General features: G+C 32.8%; 3 protein-coding genes across 4 annotated transcripts; 1 reads left to right on the top strand and 2 right to left on the bottom strand.

Annotated features, from left to right (window-relative positions):
• Window positions 1-4076: 4076 nt before the first annotated feature.
• Window positions 4077-5653, bottom strand: LOC135842633 (ribosome biogenesis protein BRX1 homolog). Its single transcript, XM_065360180.1, has 7 exons — window positions 5441-5653; window positions 5204-5359; window positions 5017-5137; window positions 4824-4948; window positions 4619-4754; window positions 4447-4541; window positions 4077-4366 (listed from the first exon to the last, which is right to left on the bottom strand). The coding sequence occupies exons 1-7, from the start codon at window positions 5549-5551 to the stop codon at window positions 4148-4150; spliced, it is 963 nt and encodes a 320-aa protein (XP_065216252.1). The 5' UTR covers window positions 5552-5653; the 3' UTR covers window positions 4077-4147.
• A 160-nt stretch (window positions 5654-5813) lies between these two features.
• Window positions 5814-8753, top strand: Nup54 (nuclear pore complex protein Nup54). Its single transcript, XM_065360179.1, has 12 exons — window positions 5814-6034; window positions 6108-6215; window positions 6295-6441; window positions 6510-6614; window positions 6678-6842; window positions 6906-7056; window positions 7135-7277; window positions 7346-7489; window positions 7568-7824; window positions 7896-8018; window positions 8086-8190; window positions 8253-8753. The coding sequence occupies exons 1-12, from the start codon at window positions 5941-5943 to the stop codon at window positions 8370-8372; spliced, it is 1662 nt and encodes a 553-aa protein (XP_065216251.1). The 5' UTR covers window positions 5814-5940; the 3' UTR covers window positions 8373-8753.
• Window positions 8630-25303, bottom strand: LOC135842634 (zinc finger protein GLIS2 homolog). 2 transcript variants are annotated; one of them, XM_065360182.1, is made up of 6 exons: window positions 24886-25303; window positions 10342-10412; window positions 10025-10168; window positions 9825-9943; window positions 9129-9326; window positions 8630-9046 (listed from the first exon to the last, which is right to left on the bottom strand). In XM_065360182.1, the coding sequence occupies exons 1-6, from the start codon at window positions 24952-24954 to the stop codon at window positions 8736-8738; spliced, it is 912 nt and encodes a 303-aa protein (XP_065216254.1). In that variant the 5' UTR covers window positions 24955-25303; the 3' UTR covers window positions 8630-8735. The 2 variants fall into 2 exon arrangements, with proteins under 2 accessions (XP_065216254.1, XP_065216255.1); XM_065360183.1 differs by lacking the exon at window positions 24886-25303 and adding an exon at window positions 10951-11150.
• Between the last annotated feature and the right edge of the window lie 193 nt (window positions 25304-25496).

Below are 25496 nucleotides of genomic sequence, written 5' to 3'. Positions count from 1 at the left end.
TTTTTTGCTTCTTCCCAGGGGCCGGTGATTTCCCATTTTTCTCATCTCGCCCTTCAATAATCTTCGAACGATATGCTCTGAATTTTGTCCGAAAATTTCATTTCCTTTGATTTCTGAATTCTCCAGATTAGTTGCTCTTTTCTGTGAGTGGTTTTTTGCGTTTTATATTGAAGTTGAAGTAACATTTTTCTAGTCCAGGAGTCCATAATAAAAATATCCTGACATAAAAACAAAAATCGAAGGAATGATTGAACATAGAAATAATAATCTCGATAAACAAAAAACTCGAATTCCCAAATCTTCAATCAATTCAAATCAAATCAAAATAATTCAAATTTAATGAATTGAATTGTATGCTTATATTTTTCTACTTACGTATTTTTTTACTTTTTTGGGTTAAAAATCAGACAATAGACGATCAAAAAAAATGTAACGATGAATTTGATTGATTTCAAATTTTTGATATAGGTATCTATATTTTTTAGGTCTTCAAATTAGAATTTCATTTCAAAAAATAGCTGTACATTTTTAAAAATTAATTTTAAAAAGATAGAGTTTGGCCGGCTAATGGCTAAGCGGAGTTTGGACGTTTCAAACAAAAAAAAAAAAGTTCAAGACACGCTATTTAAAACATAAGTATGTTTTTTTTTCATACCAACTTGTTTCACATTTTTCGGTCAATTTTTGCATTTTTATTACAAAAATATTGCTAAAAAAGGAAAATTTTCAGTTAGAACACTTTTCTCCAAACTCTGTGGCTAAGGCTAATGTTAGGGCTGACTAAGCTTTCCCCTCTTTGTGTTAACACTAAACCATTTACAATACAAACAGTCACAGTCGTAGACTGTAAGTTTTAAACTTTCAACTGATTTTAAGGAAAAAAAGGAAAATTAAAAAATTATTTCAATTCATCTAAAGTGTTATTTTTACAATGGCGTTTCGTATTCCCTCGTAGGTAATTGTACCTATGTAAAAGTAGTACTTCCTTGTTGAAACTGTCAATTTTGATGTTAGATATTGATGATCCAGCGGTGTTGAAATCATCACCCTGAGATTCCTCAAGTCAAAAAACCCCTAATTCTCTATTTAATTCAAAAAAATTCAACGCCGAAGCCGAACCAATTATTTAAATTAAATTGTAATTAAATTATTAAACACCTGAAGTAATTCTTCAAGATGATCTATCGGAATATTTGCGAACTACATCAATTCTACCCCGTTGCATAGCGTCATCTTTTAAATAATTGACATACTACGATGACCAGTTCGGCAATGATTGATAATACTCCTTTAAAGCTAATTTAAAGCTCGAATTACTGATTGTAGGTTATAGCAATGCAACGACCACTCTGGATTGCCATACGAAAGGTACAAAGATCAAGTCCAGTCCAGTGCAAAATTTTTCAATTTTTTTTTCGAATTTTAAATTAATAAATTCATTTTTTAAGTTCATTTTTAACCGTAAATGTAATTCATTTCATTTTTTTTCCATATGAAGGATAAATACTGAATTTTCGTATTATTCTAATGATTTTTTTGGTTTTTAAACATTTTTTTCAATTGAAAAATGAACTCGAACATTGAAGAATATTTTTTTACTTTTTTTTCATCCAGAATTTTTTCGGAAAGTCAAAACTAAAGAAGTAGAGATAATGGGAAATTTGCTCACAGAAAGTTTCTGGTAACTTTCAAAATGGTACCTAATAAAAAATCGTTTAATTGTTGCAAAATAGGTAAGTATTGATAAAATCATTTAAAATGAAGGAAAATTTCAAAACTTTGTAAATAATTGGAAATTCATTAGATGTAGGTAGGTAATTATGAATAACATTTTCAAGCTGGCATTTTTTCAAAATAAGTATGAACTACCTCATATTGTGAAGATACATATACTTATAGATTTGAACTTCCAGTAATTTTCTGGAAAGTTTCTACAAGTTTCCAAAGTATAAATTTCTGGAAATTGAACATCCTTAATCAAAATACTGAGAATATTATTATGATATTTTTTTTTAAATGCTCGTTTCTGCAAAATAACAATTTATTCAGGTGTTCATGTTAGGTTTAGGTTTAGGACATACCTACCTAGTGAATTTTTTTATTAATCAGACGAAAATTGACTAGAACAAAATATGTGAATTGTGAATGCAAAAATGAATAAATAAATCTAAAAATACTTTGGTAAGTTCCATAACATTTTTGTAAAAGTAATAGTCATGGCTTCTTGGTTCTTGCTCATTTTTAAAAATTTAATTTAAAAAAAAGTTTGGCCAGCGTGGTTACAGGTTATGAGGTAAATAGCTTAGGGTGTAAGGGCTAATTTCATGTACAACAATATAGACAGTCGTTGATTTCAAGTTTCAACTGAACTGAATGTAGGGAAAATTCAATATACACTTATAATGCTTGAATCCGTTGGGCTGCCTGGTAGCCTAGTTGGTAAGGCTACGGACTCGGGACTCATCCGTTGATTCGGAGGTCCGGGTTCGAGCCCAGCTAGAGCCTCATGCCCGAGCCTGCAAGAAAAAATTCGAATGTGCGTTTTCAATTGATTCTTGCAAGCTCCTGGCAACCAGGCAACCCACTAGTCAGTGGAGTCAAGGGGTAAAGCACACTACCCCTTGACGGATCTAAATTACGCTGACTAGTATGGCGGACCATAATTGATAATAATGATAATTATTGAAAAAGAACACTTACGCATACCTGGTGGCGATGTGCATATCTCATACGTGGACATCACTAATACACTGATTAGTGATTTCTCTCATGGTCAAAATATAAAGTACCACTTACAAAACAAGAGGAAAATGGTGGTATACATAATGTATAGGTACCTAATTAATAAAATGCTATGGGACCGCTGAGTCCCGTGGTAATTTTTTTACGCCTTGCAACTTCGTGAAAATCCTCCAAGATTTCTGTTTTTAGCAGATTTGAAATTTTGTGATTGTCTGATTGAAAATATGCAATTCAACTTGTGACTAAATTTTAATATTTTTTTATTGTTCTAATTATTAAATTCAATTCATTATAATAATATTTCTTAACGATTGCTTGTGAGTTGTGATTATTCTGTACTTCTGTAGCAGTATCAGCATTTTGTTCAATCTAGTCATAAAATTAATTACTCAAGTTCTAAGCACAATATATTTCAAATTGATAAATCACATTACTCCCACACTCCCAGAAATTTTTACGTTGCATTGCTTGCGAATTGATCGCTATAATGATTCTAGTAATTGAAACCTAGACGCGGTTCATATTCAACAATACATTGATTGACAAATTGAGGCCGAACCCCGAACTGTAAATTTATAGGGGCTGAAATTTCATAGCTGTCTTTGTAGAGGAATGAAGTACCTACCTATTAGAAATAAAATAAAACGAAAGCGGTTTAATTTAAAGAGTACCTACGTTTAGCTAATGTATTCAAATGATTTTTGTGTATTTCCAGATGTGAATAAATTTGTTTTTTCATCAGATTGGTTGACAATTGTTACGCCTCAAAGTTACACAATGGACAAATTGAAATCGTTACCGGCAGTTGGGTTATGGCAGATACAACAACTCACTGACGGTCATCAGATGGTTTCGTGATAATTTACAAAGTAAATTTGATGCATTTTAGCAGTTGAGAAGCGTCAGGTAGGTAACTATACCTACTATTTGTGTATTTGAAAATTTTATAACCGTATTAGCTGGTCAATTGATTGATCCTTTTGGGGTATTACCTACGATGCTTTTCCTGTACCTAAAATTATTTAGACTGACTCGTGTCAGGTTAAGTTTATTTCATTTTCAACGCTACGATGAAATTACCAAAAGTAAAACAGCCAAAGATCACGTTGTGAATGATTACGCTGATCATTACGTGTGCTATTTTACGTTTCAAAACTTCCTATTAGCAATTTTGAGATTCATAATTTTATTTCAATGATTGCAATTACATGTATTTGTATGCAATTTTTTTGTTGTTTTATGATTTAGAATAAGATCCAAGGTAAAATTCACTATTTGATCACGAAATTCGTAAAAATACCTATCATTTTTACATGAAAAGAAATAAAAACCAATTATTAAAAAAAAACACGTTGAATATATTTAATATATCAAAAGGTTCTTAACAACATAACGAGAAAGCATTTTACGACATTTTTTGTTTTTTCTTCGGTTGCGAAGATTTATTTGAACCTTTTTTCGCTTCACGTTTCATTATTCTTCGAGCCATATGCTCCGTGTTTCCTCCATAAATCTCGTTTTCTCCAATTTCTGGATTTTCAATATTTGTTTTCTTCCTTCGAATTTTCTGCTCTTTTCTGTGAGCGGTTTTTTGCGTTTTATATTGAACTAACGCTCTTCTAGTCTGTAAAAAAAAAATATCGTAACATGAAACAAAAATCGAAAGAGTGATTGAACATAGAAAAATAAACTCGATAAACGTACCTTAGCTGGCGTTATGTATTGTGGATTTTCCCACAGAGTTGCTCCGCTGAAACTACCTTCGAAAATCTTGATAGGATTGAGAACATATCGTGGTCCTACAAGGTAAAAAAAACATCGTCAGTACAAGGAATGAAAGTTTCAACGAATGACAGGTAGAGGTAGACTTATTTACCTATTTCGGCTAATGCTCCTTGTTCGGAGATTATTTGGTAATTACGACACCATATTCTGTTATCTAGAACTGAGAATGTAAGCACGTGGTCTACGAATGGTTGACTTTTAGGATGATGATTTGGAACGCCGAAAGTCTGCAAGAATTCATTGATATGAGCATAAATTCAAAACTATGTACCATAAAGGTAAGCCATATAAATTACCTGAACGAATAATTCTCTTAATAAACTGAAATGTGGATGTTCGATGAAACTGTTGTCGAATGATAAAAGTGGTCTTGAACCAGTCAAGCAATTTCCAGTCAATTTCAATTCACCGCTAGTGTAAACTAGAAAATAAAAACACGTGATGAGGAAATTGAAAGTCGTGAAATACTTTTGCTGGGAGAATACTTACTACTTTCGACTAGAAATTTCACCGATGGTCCCACAGGGACGTTAGAAACCCACATATAGAGATCTCTTTGTAAACGTCCTTCGAACAAGACGGCCTTATTACAATTACGCAGGGCACATATCTGAAAACATAGGTATTTTAAATAAACGATGATACCGAAACATGGATATGAAATACTTCTACGTACCTCATTAACTTCGTTGAGGTTTTCTTTTCGTTCCATTTTATTACCATGCCTCGAATGTGGCATTAAACGCTCCACGTCCTTCATCATATGTCTATGTGTATACGAGATACCTCTCGTAGCCATCACCAACACCCTCTGACGATTTACCCAACGTTCCTGTGAAATGAACGTAATAAATATCAAAATACATGGAAGAAGTAGAGTCAGATGAAATAAACACGAGTGGTTGATATTTACTTTCTTAGGTACTGGATCATCGGACATTCGCACCTTCGTTGTTTTTGGATCTTCTTTCTTCGCTATCGAATCATCCTTCTTCGCTTTTGAATTTTCCTTCTTCTTCGCCATATTTCCTGAATTTCGAGTAGAAATACTTTCAATACAGATTATTTTAGAAAACAAATTTACAGTACAGTTTACACATCACACGCCGATGCCGAGATTTGAAGTGATAAAAAACGCATGCTTGTTTGTTATCAATCGAGGAATTCGGGAAAAACTCGTAAAAACCGTAAAAACGGTAATAATTTGGTAATTTCTTGGTAAAATATGTAAATAGTTAAAAAATCCCATGTAGCAAGCCAAAAAAAGTAAAAACAACAAAAAAATTTGAAAACAAAAATTTTCTGAAAATTTTGAAAACCGAACCGCAAAGTGAAGTGATTTTACGAATTTGAACCACAATTTACGATAATCTTATGAAGTTGTTGGCGATTTTCTTCACTTAATTGCTCAAGATGTCATTTGGGTTCGGGAATACTTCATTCGGCACTCCCGCAACTTCAGCCCAACCGTTCAGTTTTGGATCCAATACAGCTTCCCAAGCCAAAGGTATTGTGTTTTTTCTATCAAAGTAGACTCTCAATTACCACAAAAAACACTAAAATTTCGTTACGTATTCCAGCTCCAGCCTTTGGTGGAATTTCCTTAGGTACTCCTAACACCACCACAACCACTACAGGATTCGGAGGATTTGGTAATCTAACATCAACTGCTCCTAGCACCGGTTTCGGTACGTTTTTTTCCCCTCTCAAATTAGGATATTCGAAGCCTCTGATTTGGTGTAATATCTCTCAATATCATATAAACAGGAGCCACCACCAATACTGGATTCGGATCTTTAGGAACCGGCGGATTTGGAGCTACTTCGACAGCACCTACTTTCAATTTCAGTACTCCTGCCACTACTACGCAATCTTTGTTTTCTGGATTTGGACAGACTCAGTCGACTACAACAGGTTATTAATGCTGTACATATCAGCATTGCCTATTGTTCGGTGTATTTACTAATGATCGGTCTGTTTAGGTTTTTCTGGATTTAATTCTAAACCATTTGGTTCGACAACGCAGTCATCGTTTGGCGGATTTGGCACTGGAACGTCTTCTTTTGGGACATCGTCATTTGGACAAGGTAAATAAAGCTCTTTCTAAATATAATTACGAATGCTTTATTTTAATTATACTGTTTGTGTAGGTTTCGGTCAACAAACCCAGCAACAGCAACAACAACAAGCTGTACCTGCCAATCCGAATGATATCTTATGTGCGTCAGTTTACAAGTGTAATATATTCGGTGATGAACGAGACCAAATTATCGGTCATTGGAATTTACTGCAAGCATTATGGGGCACTGGAAAAGGTAAAATTGATAAATTTGATTGAAAAAACCCTGTAATTAGATAATCACCTCCTTTGTCGACAGGTTATTATGCTCAGAATGGTTCAGTGTGCGAATACACCCCTCAGAATATATTATGTCAGCTGAAAACCGTAGGATATAGCGTTAAACCGAAAACAAATTCTTCGGACGCTATCGTTGCTATTTCCATTAATAAAAAACCAGAAGATATTCGGTAAAAATTGATGATCGTTCTTTGTTCAATATTCTCTTGAATTTTCGGCGAAGTTTTCATTTTTGTTATATTTTTCAGAAATCAACAACTTCAGTTTGAATCGAGTGTAAATGCTGTTCTTGGAAATAAACCCAATGTTACCGTACATGTTGATCGTGTTACACCAGCTCCAGGATCGAAATCTTTAGTTCTTATTTACGTTCAGGAAAAGAACCCGAATGGTAAATTTACTCTACTGAATTGCGTTTTCGACGAATCTTTTCAAATTTTTGTTTCATTTCTGATGTAGGATCCACTAGACGCATTCCAAACAGTGAGATTTGTAATTATCTATTACAACCTATGCAAAAACAACAGCTTGTGAATTTAGGCGTTGATAACGTTTACACCTACGTAGCACCAGCTGACGAATACCTAGAAAATCCGCCAGCAGGTAATCTCATAAATTCACAAATGTATTTTCAAGTTTACATCTCAGCTTATTACAATTATTTCATCGATGATTTTACAGGTATCGCTGAAGGGATCTGGAAACAAGCCCAGCTCGAAAATCCTGATAAAAATAAATTTCTTCCAATCCCTATTATTGGATTTAGCGATTTATTATGGCGAGCTAAATGCCAAGAAGAGCAAGCTAAACTGCACGAAGCTTTGTTAGACGGTATTTCTGAAGATATCGCTAACATGCAAAGAGTTCAAGTTGCAACTAACGTAAAACTCAGCGAACTGAAACAGAAAACTTTGGAATTAGAGCACCGAGTCTTGAAAGTAATTATTGTTTTTTTTTTTATTTCTGCTCGAAATGTTTCGTTATTTATTTATCAAACTTGATTTCGTAGTTGATCGTAAAAGTAAGCAGAACCGGTGCCGAAGGTGCTCTACCGTTTGGACCCGAAGAAGAACGAATGAAATCGAGACTGGAATCTTTAGAAGTAGCGTTCAATAAACCATCTGGAATCAAAGTAATTTCAATCATTATTTGATCAAACGTTACTTTGAAGTTGTTTACATTTTCGAATTTTTGTTTAGGATCGTTTATCGCAAATTATCACTTCTTTACGTATGCACGATGTGAGCAATGAGAAACGTTACGAATGCGACGTAGACGACAACATGATCAGTGATCTTAAAGAAGTAAGAATTGTCAAACAAATTATACTGAGCTTCGTTCGGTTACTAATTTTGATATTTTTCAGTTCTTAGCTTTGGAGCAAAAAGCAATCCGTGAATTGAAAGATGTCTTGCAAGCTGACATCGCCGATATGAAGCTGATGGAAGAAGAAATGAAAAAGTTTCAACTCGTCCAAGCGACGTGATATTACCATTCGTTGATACGAATGTGAAATCTGTGTGATAGTTGAATTTTTGACCATAAAAACGAGCAATGTCTCGCAATTCGTGCGATCGTGGTATAATGTGCGTTTTAAGAAAAAATAACTTCATTTTTTCGTACTTCGAGTGATAAAATACCCCAAGTCAACATCTCCTCGTAACAAACCAACTTTTTTTTTACTTCGATGATAAATTAAGATAACCTCCTAAAAACTTGTAAAACACAACAAATCGAGAGATCTCCTTATAAATTTGTCAAGATTTATTTTACGTATTTTTTATTTTAAAAAAATCTCAAAAACATGTGAAAAAGTAATCCAAATATACACTTATAAATACATTAAAATTCAGTTACAATGAATTCTTAAATCTAATGGTTCATCTATATCTACGTATTTTGCAATAGAATTGCCTATCGATTGTGGTTGATTATATAATTGTAATCTTGAGACTGGAGGTTGCCAAAGATATAAATCGTTTAAACGGTAAGAAGGTAAATAGGACAACATCGACGATAATTTTGAATTTGAACTGGTATCGTCGTGTAATTTTTTCTCATTACATTCAGTCGTTGAATCGGCGATGAATTGTATTCTGTCGTCGATAGATGGTGATTTTACATCTTCGTTTAGCTGAGATTTTGATTGATCGTTGTTATCTGTTGGCAAAATTGAAAATTTGTTTAAAAGTAACTCTTATGATATTAAATTTGCGAGTGGTTTTTTGAGGAAAAAACCTACCATTAGTAACTGGGTAGTGTTTGTAGGTTTTCACATGTTTTCGTAATGAACTAGGATCAGTGTATCGTTTTGGACATCCAGGAATTTTACAAGCGTATGGTTTATCAACTGTATGCGTTCTGGAGTGTTTAAATCTATCACTTGAATTTGAATAAGCTTTTCCACAGCCAGGAACTGTACATACGTAAGGTTTTTCTCCTGAAAATATAAGAAAATGCATCGTCAAGTCTTTGTTTTCTTTCTTACATTTGTAGTTTTAATGCACGTTAATTTATTTGCATTTATTTTGAACCATTCGAACATGCTGAAGAATTGGTGAGGAAAAAAACGAAATTTTTATTTGATTTTTTTGATTTTTTTACTTAGGAAAGTACGAAAATGCTCCCGTGGAAATTGAAGTTCATTTATTTAAAATTTAATGATCGTTTTTAAATGACTTCAAGATGTAGGTATTAAATTATGAATTATTCGTGAAAAATTAATAAAATTCAACATCCGAAATAGGTACGCTACGATTCAACAAAAGTAGGCATACCTAATTTCAAATTAAATTCGAATCAGAACTAAAAAAGATTTCAATCTTAGTAAAATTAATATTTCGTGATCATTATCAGGTATTATAAACAGCCAGACCTACATAACGTTAATCAATATTACTAACAGATAATAAAGAAATCCAATAAATGTAATTATTACCTGTATGAGATCTAGAATGAATTTTCAAATTTTCAGCTCTGCTAAAGCTTTTATTACATTGATAACAATGATGCGGCTTCTCATTGGTATGAGTTCTAACATGTACCAGCATTTTATATCTAAAAAGAAAAATATTCCTTCGTTCAAGTTTTCAGCCTCTAAATTAAAATCTTTCAAATTGATTCGAAAATAAACTATACCTAGCGTTAAACCCTTTATCTCCTCGACTGCAGTCACTCCAGCCACAATAGAACATACCACCTTTGCCTGGATTAGCGTGTTCTTTGGCTACATGATTGGAAAGCATATCCAAATTACCAAAAGAACGATAGCATTTAGTCCATCTGAAAAATTTATGGAAATTAATGTAATTTTTCATCGTGTTAGCCATTATACGATGATGGTATTAGTTTAGTATAACGGTGTCACCTTGGTATAACGTTATAACATATTTATGCTGGCATTAGCATACCTTATAATCATGATTTAATGTGAACAGATCACAAGTATAACTCACCTGCATATTAAAGGTTCATTATTCATCAACGTTAGGTCAGTTTCTTGGGTATTGTAACATGATTTGTCAGGCTGAAATAAAAATAAAAATAAAAATAAAAAAATTAAAATACAAGATACTTTAATGCATCACTCGTAGATTAATTTTACAAAAAAAAAAAATAATAAATACAATAAAAAATGGATTTTTTGAAATTTCTGAAAAATAGTGGAATAAAAAGAATATAGGTAGCTTATTATGGTTCACAATTCATCGAGATTTTATTCTTTTGAAAGAAAAATTATGAACTTAGAATAACACAAAAATAACCATCATCGTCTTTTATGTGGGAAGATTACAACCAATAATTAGGTACTCATCGAAACGTTGAAATATTTTTAAAATTAAAATCTTGGATTAATTCTACGTTTATCAATAATTTAAATATTGGTATGAGGAAGTAAGAAGGGAATTACGTAGGTTTTCACACAATTATAATTTTAAAAAAAAAAAATCACAAATGACCCTATTAAAAAAGAAAAATTGGTAATTGTAAAAAAATAAAATGAAAAAAGTACTGATGCGAGTAAAAATATAAAACTCAGAACATAATTAATTATCACTTCGTACCTTCTGATCTAATAAATAAGGTCGAAATAACACCACCATTTTTTAAAAAAAAACTATACTAATAATATAATTGAGCGAGTTGAGTATAAATAAAGACGAAAAAAGTTTAAACACAAGTCGAACGTTCGAACAACTTTGTATGCGGAGAACTTCTTTACTTCTGAGACGTCTTCGCGTTAATACCTCGTCACAACCAGTTCCCGCGAACAACTCTTTTTTATTGAATGGAGGGAGACGGGAAGATGAAACCTAATAAACAGGTGATAACCGCCAACATTGATGCTTTTATTGTTGGAAAATATTATCTGTATCGATGGCTCATTAAAGAGAACAAATTTTAAGCAAATTCGTCATAATGAGATACGTTCAATATGAGACAAGTAGGTATGGCACAGTTTTCGTAAATAGGTAGGACTATTCCTAGATCCATCATCTCACAAATCGTGATATTTTGCAGAAGTCATCAAAGGGTCTGATTTTTTCGAACCTAGGTAAGAGGGCGATTTTCTCACGCGCAGGTTCAACTCGTACTATATAATTTAAACTTCGGGGTTTCCAATTAATTTGAAATCAGGACCCAAACTATCCCATTTTACCTCTCTCAGTGGTCCGGGCGAAGATATACCAGACAATTACGTATTATAATTAATACATTAAAACGACTAAATTCATTAACAACTTCGCCTCTGGTAAGGAAAAAAAAAGAAAATTATAAAAAAAAATATGAAAGAAGCCAAGAAACACCAAAACCAAAGGGGTCGGTCAGATTCTACAATAGAGGCTGGTAAGTGCCGCCAGACCCGGTAGTAAATGATTTTTATCTTTTTGTTTTATATTTCCTGTCTAATTCGTATACCTACCTATATGTACCTTTCTATAGATCACCCGTGGGGTTAAAAAGATAACACCGTTTATAGGTAGAGAGGGGTATCACTTCATTCTACCCTTTTGTTTTAACTTTTATAAGAGATTACCTTACCTGTTCCTACCTAGCTACATCTAAGGTAATATCTTCAACAAGGCCCAGACTCTAGTATCTGTTGGCGAGCTGATTTTAGTTTTCGCTACAGAAAAATTAAGCACTTGTATAAGGTTGGTCCTTAACCTAAATTTTTTAAAAGTGAAATCCATTCTGATAAATTGGTATCGCTTACCAAGTACCAGATAATACGCCCCCAACAGATCTTATTCGTGATTTATCGCGTCATTTGGGAAAGGAAAATTAATCATACCGGTGTATAGTGTACTAGGATGCGCCTGCAATTACCTTCGACTTTTTTTTTTAGTGATAATGGTGTAGATTATAAATAGGTACTTGAATAGCTCAGCAGGAGAGCCGAAGCTAATGCTGTGGTGTGTATTATATCTCCTAATGTGACAATTTGAAAATTCTCGGTAATGATCGATGAAAAGTACTCGTATGTACGACGATGTACCTACTCGTATGTTCTCATGTACTCGCCATCGTTTTCAGAAAGGATTAAATATTCGGTGAACTAAATCTTTCACGGTGTTTATCCAAATGGGTATAGATGGGCCTTGCACTGGTCTGTTTTCTAGACATATCGAATCGTGTTTTTTCTCCCTGTTTTTTTTTCTTGTTTCATATGCAAGATGAGGTTCAATGGCAGTTTCTGGAGACACATGGACATGTTAGGTAGGTACCTATATACCATCAAAATAAACTATGATAGGTTTCCACAGGTACCTACTAAAGAAAAACGATTCGATAGGAATTAGTACGTATAATCTACCTTCGATGGATTGCAGACTTGAAAATTATGCATGAAATTAAATTTCAAATGTTTCAATATGGGAAATCGATTTTTTGAGGCAAAATAAGGAATTTACGGGGAAAATAGAGAGAAAAACTTCTAGATCATAAAATTTTCCAAATTTTAAACTTTATAATGTGACATATTTTTTCTGGGAAGCTTTATTGCTTCTGAAATAGGTACCTATTTAGATTTTTGAGTTGAACAGTTGGTTAGTCTAATTTTAATTTTGAATCGATTAATTGTGGCAAATTTTCATTTCTAATTGAGTCAGTCAAAGCTTCCATTACATTCTTATTTCTCCTCGGTAATTTAAAAAATAAGGAATGAGCCATGAGGTCTCAAGGACGTTTAAATTTTTCAAAATTGCTCAAAAATTGCAGGAATCGTCAAGAAAATTAAATCTTAAGTTATTAAATACCTATTATTGAAAAAAAAACAGATTCCTAATTAGATTTGAGTAGTTGAGGTAAAATTTCATCTACTCGCTCAATTCGAGATAATGGTATTTTGAGGGCTCAAATTTGGTCCCAAAAAGCAAAAATGGACTTTTTCTCACTCATTTATTAATGGTTGTGGTTCCTAGGATCCTAAAACACGTCGGTAATTGGTCGCACATTTCAAGATTTTGGGTCATTTTTTGGAGAAAATTTGAACCCTCCTCCACCTTCTATTCTCTAAATGAAAATTCTATTTTCCTTACCCCTTTATCAAAGCTGGCCCTTTAAATGTTATTGTAATTTAAATGTGACCTTGGAAAGTGTTTTTCCGAGATAATGACTAATCATTTTGATTCCTTCATAAATTTCTGCAATTTTTTGAACTTTTTGGAAAATTCAGAATTCCTTACGACTCTTGGGGTTTCGTTTGGGCTGCTGAAATTTTCCCAGGGCTGCTCTATGGGTAACCTATTGATGTATTCTTGTAAGAAAATGAAACTGATCGGTAAAAATGAGTATTCTTGCAATTTGGAAATTGAAAAAAGAACCCTCTTCAAAGAAAGTGACAACCGTAATTTCAGATTTAGCAAAAAGAAAAGACGTGTCCATTCTTCAATTTCAAAAAAAAAAAAAAAAATAATCAAAATGCAAGGCCCGATTAATGAGAGCAGATTTTTGTTTCAAAGAAGGGGGGGGGGTAAATCACAATTAAATATGATGGAATAATTGTTTTCAGAAAGTGGGTTTATATAAATCAGGAATTTTTCTCCGAGCTTTGATTTCCAAGAGTTCGAAAAATAAAGAGACTCACAAGGGAGGAATCCCAACTTGCGAAAAATTTTTGAAACGAACGAAGCTAAATCGAGAAACTAAGCAAAAATAGATCACCAGCCAAAATTTTAGGTCCTAAACTCCATTTTTAGATTTTTGGGGAATTGAAAAAAAAATCAAATTTGAGATTTATGAGTCAAAAATGGGCAAAATTCAAAATTTTACCAAATTCACGTAGAATGCTAAAATTTGGTATCAGCAGAAACATTTTTGAATCTGATGAAGCTTAATCGCAAGAGAGTTTAAAAATACTCCAACAGCCAAGATTTCAAGATCTGAAGTGCATTTTCCAATTTTTTGAAAGCTGAAATTTGCTGCGTGTGTCTTATTTTTAACTCACCGAATCGATTGGAAAGGGTTTGAAACTATTTAGAAAAATGTTGAAGCACTCAGCAGATTTTTGAAAGTTGCAACTTTTTATAAAATTTTATCCTATGAACTTAGGAAGCTAAAATTTACTTCATACCCTAATTGCAACTTATGCTGAGCCAATTGAAGCCGATTTCAAGCCGTTCTGGAGCCTCCAGCCATATTTTGAAAATTCCAGATTTTTAAAAAGTGTCATAAAAACAGTCCAAATCAACTTTAGCACGAATAAACACGATGGATGTTTGTTATAGTGACCCACTTAATCAATTTCAAACCATTTTTCCAAAATCGGGGTGCTGAAGTTATTTTTCGACAAAGTTAAGGGGGTTTTTCCAAAATAGAAATTTTCAAAAAATTTCTGATGACTCCAAAACGACTGGAAACGGTTTGAAACGTTCTTCAATCGACTCAAAATGTTAAAATTAGGTTTGGATAATGTAAATTTTAGCTTTCCAACTTCGCTGAGCAAGATTTTGTTGAAATTTTAACTTTCAAAAATCTGCTGGAGGCTCCAGAACAGCCCAAAATGGTTTGAAACCACTTTCAATCATTTCGAGAGGTCAAAAATAGGATTCATATCAAATTTCAGCTTTCTAGGTCAATTTGGCGAGATTTTGATTTTTTCCTCATTTTTGGTTCGAATTTGATTTTCGAAAATTCTCCAAAAATCGAAAAAAGTACTTCAGCTTTTGAAATTTTTGCAGGTGAATGACGATGTATTTTTGTAAGTACATATGTGACGCTCTGAGCGATACCATACCATAAGTCGGAAAACTTTTTTTTAAGATAATCGCGTTTTCATGGAAAAAGTCAGAAAATATCAAAAAAATTTTTTTGTCGATTCATATACTATGAAGCCTATACTTTGGAATGGGTGTACCCACCGATCTCAAACACGTCGTTTTAGTGGTGAAAAACCGGTTTTACAAAAGTGCTTTTCATAAAAAAATGTCAAAAAAAAATAATATTATGATGTAAAACCATTAAAAGATGAAGAAAATAAAAAAAAAAAATAAAAAAAATTTAAAATGTTACAAAAATAACCCAAACTTTCAAAAACGTTTTTCTCAGAATTTTGGTTTTTGAATTTCAAAAAATACGCAACTTTGAAATTTTGCAAATTTGTCAGATTTCAATATTTTGAAAATCTGTTTGCACCATTGAAAAGAGGAAGAAAAACACTACCAGAAACCACAATAAAACGAAAAAAAATTTTGCCGACATATGGTATGGTATCGCTCAGAGCGTCACATATGGTATGGTTTTTCAATCCAGACTCAGAGGCTCTCGATTTCTGGTCTCAGTGGAAGAGGAGCAGCAGCAGCAGAGGGATAAATATTATCCTCAACGAACAGATATGAAAAAAAAAAACACAATTCCAACTGAAAAACTAATCATTTTTTCTTCTGAATTTTTCATCTCCATTTTGAAAAAGAATCTTCTCCATTTTCTCTTGAAGTCTTGTTTATAACGAATTTCAAAACTTCTAAGGAGCAGCTACGAAGAAGAGAGGGGTAAGCTGAAATTGCTCGCCATCTTGGTGCAAGATTTGCATACATTGTTGGTTTTAAGGTGCTGAAGTTCACTTTCAGCTTTGGCCCTTCAAAGCAATTTGAAGTTTCTGGAGGAAATTCAGAAATAGCTGACTGGTTGTTTCTATAAGTTGGAGAGCAGAAATGAAATCGGTAATAATTCAATCTGCTACTAAACCATTTACATTTAGGTTGAAAAAAAATGCTCATATTGCAGAAAGAAGGTAAAAATTTTCCATAATGATAGATTTTTTGAAATTTTCAGAAATTCAAAAGTACGAGAGCTTCAGTTTCTGAACTTGAAGGTCACGAAGTTTTGAGGACATGCTTTTTGGACCTAGTTTTTTTTTGGTCTCCTAATAATTTATTTAGAAGCTTCCATTAGGTGGTCGTTTTTGCATGAAAATTATTCTCTTCATTTTCCACACATTATTTATAAACTCAAAAAAATCAAAACAATCGTCAGACGTCCGAATATTTCTCATTCTCATCGATTAAACCCATTATACAAGGTATGTATACCTATTTAAAAAATACGTCTTATACATCGCAAAAATCCCACAATTATGACGTTAATGAGCATCGATACGATGAAAAAAAAACCTTGATACCGCTTATCGCGAGCTTATACCCCATATGTTTCTCTTTTATATTTCACCGATTAAAAAATCAGACCCCCCTGGTAGACCATTTTGTCTCATTTTACCCCCAGCCACGTGTGAAAAACTGGTACCTATTTGACTATTTTAAAATTATCAACGCATTACGCGATCTTACGTATACAATAGTTCTTCTATGTCTCGTAATTGTATTGCGTAGAATGGTAAAATATATGTACATATGTACTCGTATAAGTATTCGTTATCGGAAGAATATCGTGCATTAAATGAAATGTGATATTAATATAACATTGATAAAATTGCTATAATTTACAGAGAAAACAGTAGGTCAAAAGATTGACCCCTTTAACCATCGAAATCCAGTTAAAACCAGTTTTTTAACGATTAACTCGAGTCAAAGGTGGATGATTAAATTAGAAAATAATTTTTAATCAGTATATTTCTAATCATTATAAACTTTTCCGATCTTATATGTTCGTATATTGAGCTGTATAAATATGTACATCGTGTACTTTAATGTATACTCTTGAGGTTTACTATACCTACCTATAGGTACCTACACGAGCGTGTATATTATCATTTCGGTCAAATTAGGTACATATACTCGTCGTATCTACCGAATGGTTCGTAATTAATTAAATTTTCTCGCATAAAAATTCAAAAGCATCGCGATGAAAATTAGCCGGAATATTTTTTAACGTAGGTACTGTACAAGAATATAAAAGCTACCTGAACCTGAGGAAATTATAAACTGGTTTGAAAATAAGATTATTAAACGAAGTGTGAGTGTGATCTGCGTAGAATTATGGATACAAGCTGCATCTGACAATATGCAAAATAAGCAGATACCTATTTGTATTAGAGATGGCCCAAAGGTGTTGGCAGAATAATGATGTGTGTTCTCTAATGCAGTCATATAGTTTTCCCAAATTACCTACTTATTCATTTTTTCATCACTAGTCAAAATTTTATCAAATTTTAATGTTATATTTGACTATTTTATTGCAACAAAATTCAATAATAAGCTGCATTGATGGAGATTCTCAATATTCCTGGAAACCAAGAGGATAGGTTGTTTCATTCAAATTGAAGAAAATTGATAAATTCGCAGAGTTGGAGCTTGGGAGGGATTTGAGGAGGCGAAGGAACAAATTTATTTTCATTTATTTTAGCTCAAATCCCATCACAACTTAACCTAGATCAATTTATTCTGTAGGATTTTTACTCGTAGATGGAAAATCAACAATCATACAAGATTATGAAGGTTTAGGGAGGAGGAAGACTAAGGGTAGATTCCTGCCAAATGACCCATTCTCTGATCCAAATTCGTGAAAACATTAGCATTTTTTTAAATCAAAAGGAATAGAACACTAAGCCAGATCGTCTACTCGGTGTTCTTCAAAATTCAGCATTCGAGTTCAATACCTACAGCTAGTGTAAGAATATCATCGACAGCATGAAAATGGTACGATGGTGGTTTCAATTCATAAGGAAAAAAAAAGAAGAGAAAAGAAACGGAAGCCCACAGAACAATGCAATAAAATTGAAATGAAACACATTGCTTTCTATATGCAGACAGACGTATTCATTATTTTTTCACCTTCAAAATCGTCTATAAATTAGTCAGCTACCCTGTAGGTAAGTACGACGAGTACAAGTAATCGACGTGTTATTGTAAAGAGTAGCACGCGCTTGATGTATGTTCGAAAAAAAAAAGTAATAACACATATTTATCGACATCATCGCAAACATCGAATTGCCACCGACACCGAGCAGCGATCTCTCACACATATTCGCGTACATACGACGAGTACTCTGCTCTCATTGGAAATGGAAACAATAAAAAACGTTATAAATTGAACGACACGACGAGTTCATAGGTTTATAAGCCTTTTAGTACATACAACGTTGGTAATTTGAGTTTGCTGTGAGCTCTCGCTGTCTTATCGTTGTTTTATATCTGAAAATGTACGCGAGATGTACAAGGCTGTTGTCCTGTGTTGCTTGTCATTTGATACAGTAAAAATGCAACCATTTCCGAAGAAAAATAATACCGAAGATTAGACGACTTCCTCGTGTTCCCACGAACCTTTAGCGTTTATCTCTGTGAATCAGATTCACAACTTGACTGTATCTAGTTTTTTTTTCATTTTTTTCTTTTTTTGTAGGTAGGTATACGTTAAATACCAAAATCACAATTCCATTGCACTCGTGATTTATAGTGAGGTCTGACCAGTGAGAAGATGAGTGTGGTGACATCACTTTTATACCCATCTATAGGTACCTACCTACTTATGTTTAGTTTCCATAAACCGACCTAATGAAATTTGAACAGAAGTTGTGAAAGAATTAGTTCCTACTACTCACGTGTACGAGAGAACCATTTGGTCACTTCGTTCACCTATTTGTTTACTGAACCCCCATTAGGACAACAACCCAAAAAAATTTCTAAATTCAGCTGCTCATTGGAATTGAAAGTTTTAAGAGCATGGTTTTGAATTTTTCAAAATTATCCAAAAGTTTCATTAGCTGGTGGACAAATTGATCAAGAGACTATAGCAAATTTTAATGAAATTTCATCATTTTTCGGCGAAATACGTACTTACCTACACTTTACACTATTCTTTGCTTTTATAGATACCTACTTGTGCTTTTGAAAGGCCCACAGGTCCGCTCAACGACGTTTTATACCTACGAATTTCACTACTTTTGGGTAATTTTTATGGATTTAAATTTTTCGAGTGTTTTTATATCAGGTACTTTTTACAAGAGTTTTTAACAAATTTTACGATTTTTTTTTTGTTGATTTTGAGTAGGTAATTTTTATGCATGTTTTGACTATAAAACATTTTTTTAAATTTTACAAACATTTTCAAACAATTTTTTTAATACTGTATTTCATTACCTACTTTTTGGTCATTTTCAGTGGTTTTAATGCTTTTTTTAGAAGGACTTACCTATATTCACATTATTAAAACGCGTTGTCATCACTAGAGCTCGGATTTTTATGCGCTTAAAAAATCATTTTATGCGCATAAAATATGCATTTATTTTGATCAAATTATGACAAAATTTGCTCTTATTCATCAAAATATGCACTTTTATGCAACATCAATATGGGTATCTATAGAAAGGATTTTTCATTTCAAAGGTGAAGGAAGGCTAGAAAATTAGGAAATTCAAAAAAAGAGGTTAAAGTCTTCAATTTTATTTTGAATACTTAATCAATTTTAGGTTAAGATACAAATCTCCTCAACGTGGTAAAAAAAAATTTTAAAATATTTTTTCAAATTTTTTTTTCAAGTTTTTCCATTTTTAATGAAAATACTACCAAAAAATGATTATTGGCCAAAATTTCCAAAATATGACTGAAAAATTGAAAAAATGGCCAAAATATGACGAATATGCGCTCAAAATGTCTAAAATATGCATTTATATGCATTCATACCCAAAATATGCAAAATATGCGCTATCAAGTTGGGCTCATTTTACTCAGAATTGTGTGATTCACAAAAATCCATAGGATATGCGCGATCTTCTGTGATGAATGAAAATATGACAAATCATAAAAATCCGAGCTCTAGTCATCACTCTTATTCTCTTTTTTAACAAGTTTCATTCATTTAATTTTTTTTTGTGATTTAGGTACTTACAGTGTTCTTAATGCTTTTACTGGTGTTTTTATGAGGTTTCTTTTTAATAATTTTCATCAATTTTTAATACTTTTTGAAGTGTTTTTACATCATTTTGACAGGTTTTTATACTTTTTGTACATTTATGGTAAATTTCAATGAAATTTCTTCATCATCAGTAGAAGCATTAAATAGGTATATGGAAAAACAACTTTTCGCTAGTTTTTGGAAATTTTTAAATTTTTTTTTGGATTTTTGAAAAATTATTTCAACTTTTTTGGCAAATTTTGTTGAAATTTTTCCAATTTTCGATAATTTTCAGTGATTTTGATGATTTTTTAGAGTGTTTTTTACATAATTTTAATACTTACAATTTGAACAATTTTTCATGCTTTTTCAGTATTTTTTTTTCGAATTCTACTGTATTTTTTGTGATTTTCAATATAATTTTATTGCTTTTCGAAGGTTTTTACATCATTTCAACACGATTTTTAATAAGTAGGCAGTTTCACTTTCACATCCAACTTTGGCAAATTTCTTTAAAATTTCTTTAGTTTTTGACAATTCCTAAACAATTTATAATACCTTTTTTGGGTGTCTTTACGTAATTTTAATTATATTTTGATACCTTTTTCAATAATTTTCGGCAAATTTTATTGAAACGTCACTGTTTGGTAATTTTATTCAAAGATTTTCATGCTTATTTTGTGTCTTTTTACTCATTTTAACAGAATTTCATCGCTTTTTCATGCATTTTTTAAACAAATCTCACTGAAATTCTATCACGTTTAAGTACATACTGTAATTTTCAGTGAATTGAATGATTTTTTTAAAAAGTGTTTTAATATTATTTTAATACGTACAATTTTTATACTTTTTCATGCGTTTTTGTCAAATTTTATTTCATTGCACTTTTTTGTAATTTTCAGTGATTTTTAACATGTTTTTAATACTTTCACATGCATTTTTGGAAATTTTTACAGAAATTTCTCAAGTTTTTGGTAATTTTTTTATTGAATTTAACGGTTTTTTTTGGAGTGTCTTTAAGTACATAATTTTAACACAATTTTAACACCTTCTTTATCATTTCTGACCAATTTCACTGAACTTGGCTCACTTTCGGTTCATTTTAAAAAAATTTTTTACGTTTTTGTTACGTTTTCTTTTTGAATAATTGTATGTACTTACCTAGCAAGATTTCAATGCTTTTTCATGCATTTTTGGCAACTTTTAATTAAGTTTTTTCACTTTTTGGTACCTAATTTTCCGTAATTTTATTGTTTTTTTTTGAGTGTTTTTAAATCATTTTAACGCAATTTTCATACTTTTTTATGTGTTTTTGTCAAATTTTACAACACTTTTAAACAATTTTAAGCGATTTTATTGCTTTTTATAAGTATTGTTACATCATTGGAAAAAAAATCAACAGGTTTTTAATACGTTCAGTCGTTCACGTGCATTTTTGGCAAATTTTACCGAAATTTTATCACTTTTCGGAAATTCTTAGAGATTGTAATTTCCTTTTTTTTATGCGTTTTTACATAATTTTCACAGGTTTTCAATATTTTTACGTACCTAAATTTTTGACAAGTTTTACCGGCTGATAAATTTCATCCACTTTTTAAAAAAATGATTTATGTTTTTAATGCTTTTATACTGGTCTTTTGACTAAACTTCAAGATGTTTTACGTTATTTTTCGCTGAATTTTCATCTCGTTTTTACCATATTTTTTTGACGGATTTGACTAAAATTTCATGTTTTTTACCAATTGGCAAAATTTCATCAAACATTTTTTTTTATTTTTTTCCCCGCCAAAATTTGTAAATAGAGCAGGCAAATAACGGTTTTAAAAAGGAAAAAATTGGTACATAAATTTTTTCTTCGGGAATGTGTTCAGATGAACCCCCTGAACTACCAAAAAAAAACCGACCCTCCTACCACTGGAGCTAATTTTTTTAGGGGACTAAAACCGGTTCCGATCCACTTTTTTGCGATTTACTCCGAAAATATTTGGTTTACGAGAAAAACTACCATGACTAAAGATGTTCCCCTTCAAATTCTCGACAATTTGATACTACGGCTGGATACCCATACTTCAAGAGAGTCGTCTAAAAAAAGGGGTGGAAAGAGTATAGGTGTTTCAAAGAAGGCCACTCCAATAAATTGATCAAAGTTACCACTTAATATCATTCGTTTTCGCTCAAATTTTTTTACAAAGTCTACTCACCTAACAATTAATCATACCACCATCGATTGGTCTTCAATCCTCCACGGTGGTTGGTGGGAGGGGGGGGGTGCTTGATTTTTTAAGTAACACACAACTGAATCATATATTTGAAAAACGAATCTGGACATGCGATATATCATATAGTATGTTTTCGAGGTCGTTGAATACGAATACCAACTTATTTTTTGGGTCCAATTCCTCAAAGCCCCTCTGTGCCCCAAAAAGGGGGTTAAAATTTTGAAAAATCGTGAAAAGTCGAGTGATATATCGAATAGTATGTTTTTGAGGTCGCTGAGTACGAATATGAACTTATTTTTTGGGTCCCACCCCCCAAATGTCCCTCTGTGCTCCAACAAGTGGTCCAAAATTTCAAAAAATCATCAAAAAGTCAAGTGATATATCAAATGGAATGTTTTCGAGGTCGCCAAGTACAACTATGAGCATTTTGGGTCCCACCCCCACAATGTTCCTCTGTGCCCCAAAAAAGGGGGGCCAATTTTCGAAAAATCAGAACAAATCAACAAGAATTGAAAGATAGATCGAAAGTTTATTTCTACGAGGAATAAAAAATGGATTTTTGGAAGTAGAAAGCTCGTTTTTAAAAATGAAACTTTTGGCGGATTCGTAGGTACGTTGTTATAAATGCAGCAGCTGACTGTCACTTCACATAGGATCATATAAATTTTTCAAAAATTAAAAACTCTTGAAATCGGTAAAAAAAACTTTAAGACGACTCGAAACCATCACCAACCGATTTGAGAGGTCAAAAAATAAATGTAATATTCGTAGACCAAATTTCCGATTTTTTTCTGATTTGCCTACCTTGACCCGTCCACGGCCCCCAGCACCTCCCAAAAGGGGATGACCCCCCCAAAATGGTCACATTCGTGTGACACATGAAATATTATGTTTTCGATATCGCTGAACACGAATATTGCCTTAGTTTTTCGAATCGACTTAACCCATGACCCCCAGAACCTCCACCAATATGTAAAATTCCAAAAAAATTGTCGGGGCCCGTGGATGGGATCCAATCACAAATCTGACGTCATATTCGTGTTCAGCGTCACCAGAAACATACTATTCCATGTGTCACACGAACAAAACGCTTTTTTGAACTTTTACCCCCTTTGGGGAAGTGCTGGAGGCTGTGGACGGGGTCCTATCAAAAATCTGACGTCATATTCGTGTTCAGCGTCACCAAAAACATATAATTTGATGTATCACATGCCGCAGATTTTCTTTCGAAAATTTCGCCCAAAATTGGGGGTGGGGGTGCTCCCCCTCCGTCAAAGAGTGCCATCTCAAAACCTAAATATTGCAAAAAAGTATCAAAATGTACATGTATGGAAATTTTTTCGAAATTTTAAATGGTAGCTCCCACTTACAGCGCCATTTTGAAATTTGAACTTTCAGATTGAAAGTTCAACTCTCAACTTTTGAAAATTTCAGAGTACTTGAAAAGTTCAAAATTCAGTGCCCTTTCGAACTGTGAAATCAGTTTTGATCAAAGTATCATATTTTTGGAGAAATGGGCTGCTGAAGTTGAGTACCTCGAGACAATGTGCAAATAATGGAAGGCCCCCACCCACCCCCTGAGGGGGCTGGGACCAAACTGATGGCGGCTTTCTTACTTATTGGGTGGGTATATATTGTAAAAAAAATTTGAGCGAAATCGAAAGACATGACCCAAAAACGTTGGTTGAACTTGACATGGAATGGACCCGTCAGATTTTAATAATTTTCATTGAAAAAATTGAAACATGCAATGAAATTCAGCATCTGGAATTTTTTGAGCATACTGTATTTCTGAATAATTTGTTAATTTTTTACGGGATACCCATACCTATCTCAATTCTCTGTCGTCAATTATAAGGATACCTATTCCTACCTACCTACCTAGCTACCAATTCATTGTACCTAAAAATAAAATTTCACTATGGTAATTTAATTGTTTTTCTCAATTCTTAATCAAAGTTATTACAATGTAACCCCGTCATTCTTGTTCCTCTCTTCTCTTTCTGAGAAGTTATTATTAAAATCGATAAGCTATTGATACAATGTACATACTTATACTATACAGTACCAAATACTAGTTAAAAACCTCGGAATTATACACTTTACCGGTTACCTGCCTAATTTACTCACACACGTGTCAAATTATCAGAAAAAGATGAGATAAAACGTAAGAAAATTGGTAGCTCTACAGCAACTTATGCAGTAGGTAGGCTATCAGTATTATCGAACTAGGAACCTAATACTTATAGGTAGGTACAGATTTCATTCACGATATCGCCTTCCTCACCTCCTTCATGAAATAAACCCCTAATCTTTGGACTTATTCGTGATCCATCTTCCAACATTAAAGGTAAAGACGAAAACTCAACACCATCCCAATTTCCATTTTCATCACTATCGTCACCTCACGACCAATGAAATGATGGAAACGATATAAAAATACAATAGGTACCTATAATATACGAAAAAATCATTAAACAAAACACAAACCTTTGACGTCGACGACGCTGGATCATGATACGAAAATTCAAAACACTCATTATTACCACAACCGTACATCGTCGAATGAGCACCGTACGCTCCACATTTTTCTAATTAAACAATGATGTTTTAGACATTGGAGAGAAAAAAAAAACCGACACCGTGAAATCTTACGGTGTGGTCTGAGCGAATGACAAAATGCAGCAAATATAACGTGAAAAGCACAACGTTGACGCCTCCGACGGTCGACCACCCGCTGCTTTTTTTAAAACGCCGTTTGTGGTTTGAATGAATTTTTCTTATATTAGCTTCCTCCAGTGTGCTACTGTTTTCACTTAATTCGACATTACTTCGCACTGTATGTAATGTATATAAGCTTAAATTAACATTTTTTGCGATGATTTTATCACGACGACGACGTCGATGTAATTGCCAATTGGGAGAATTGATCGATGCACAGTTTTTTTTTCTCTCTTTTAATTATTGCTCCTCGAGAGTGTGAGTGGTTAACCTCCATGGTTTCCTTCTCGCTGTTAATGTCGCCCTGATGTCCTGTCCTATATCATGTCGATGTGTGTGTGAGAGTTTACCTTCGCCGTTTATACTATTACCTTATACGT

The sequence above is a fragment of the Planococcus citri genome, chromosome 4 (genome assembly GCF_950023065.1).
Source record: "Planococcus citri chromosome 4, ihPlaCitr1.1, whole genome shotgun sequence".
NCBI classification, from domain to species: domain Eukaryota; kingdom Metazoa; phylum Arthropoda; class Insecta; order Hemiptera; family Pseudococcidae; genus Planococcus; species Planococcus citri.
Note: the sequence above shows the minus strand (reverse complement) of the source record. Positions and strands in the feature narration are given on the sequence as shown.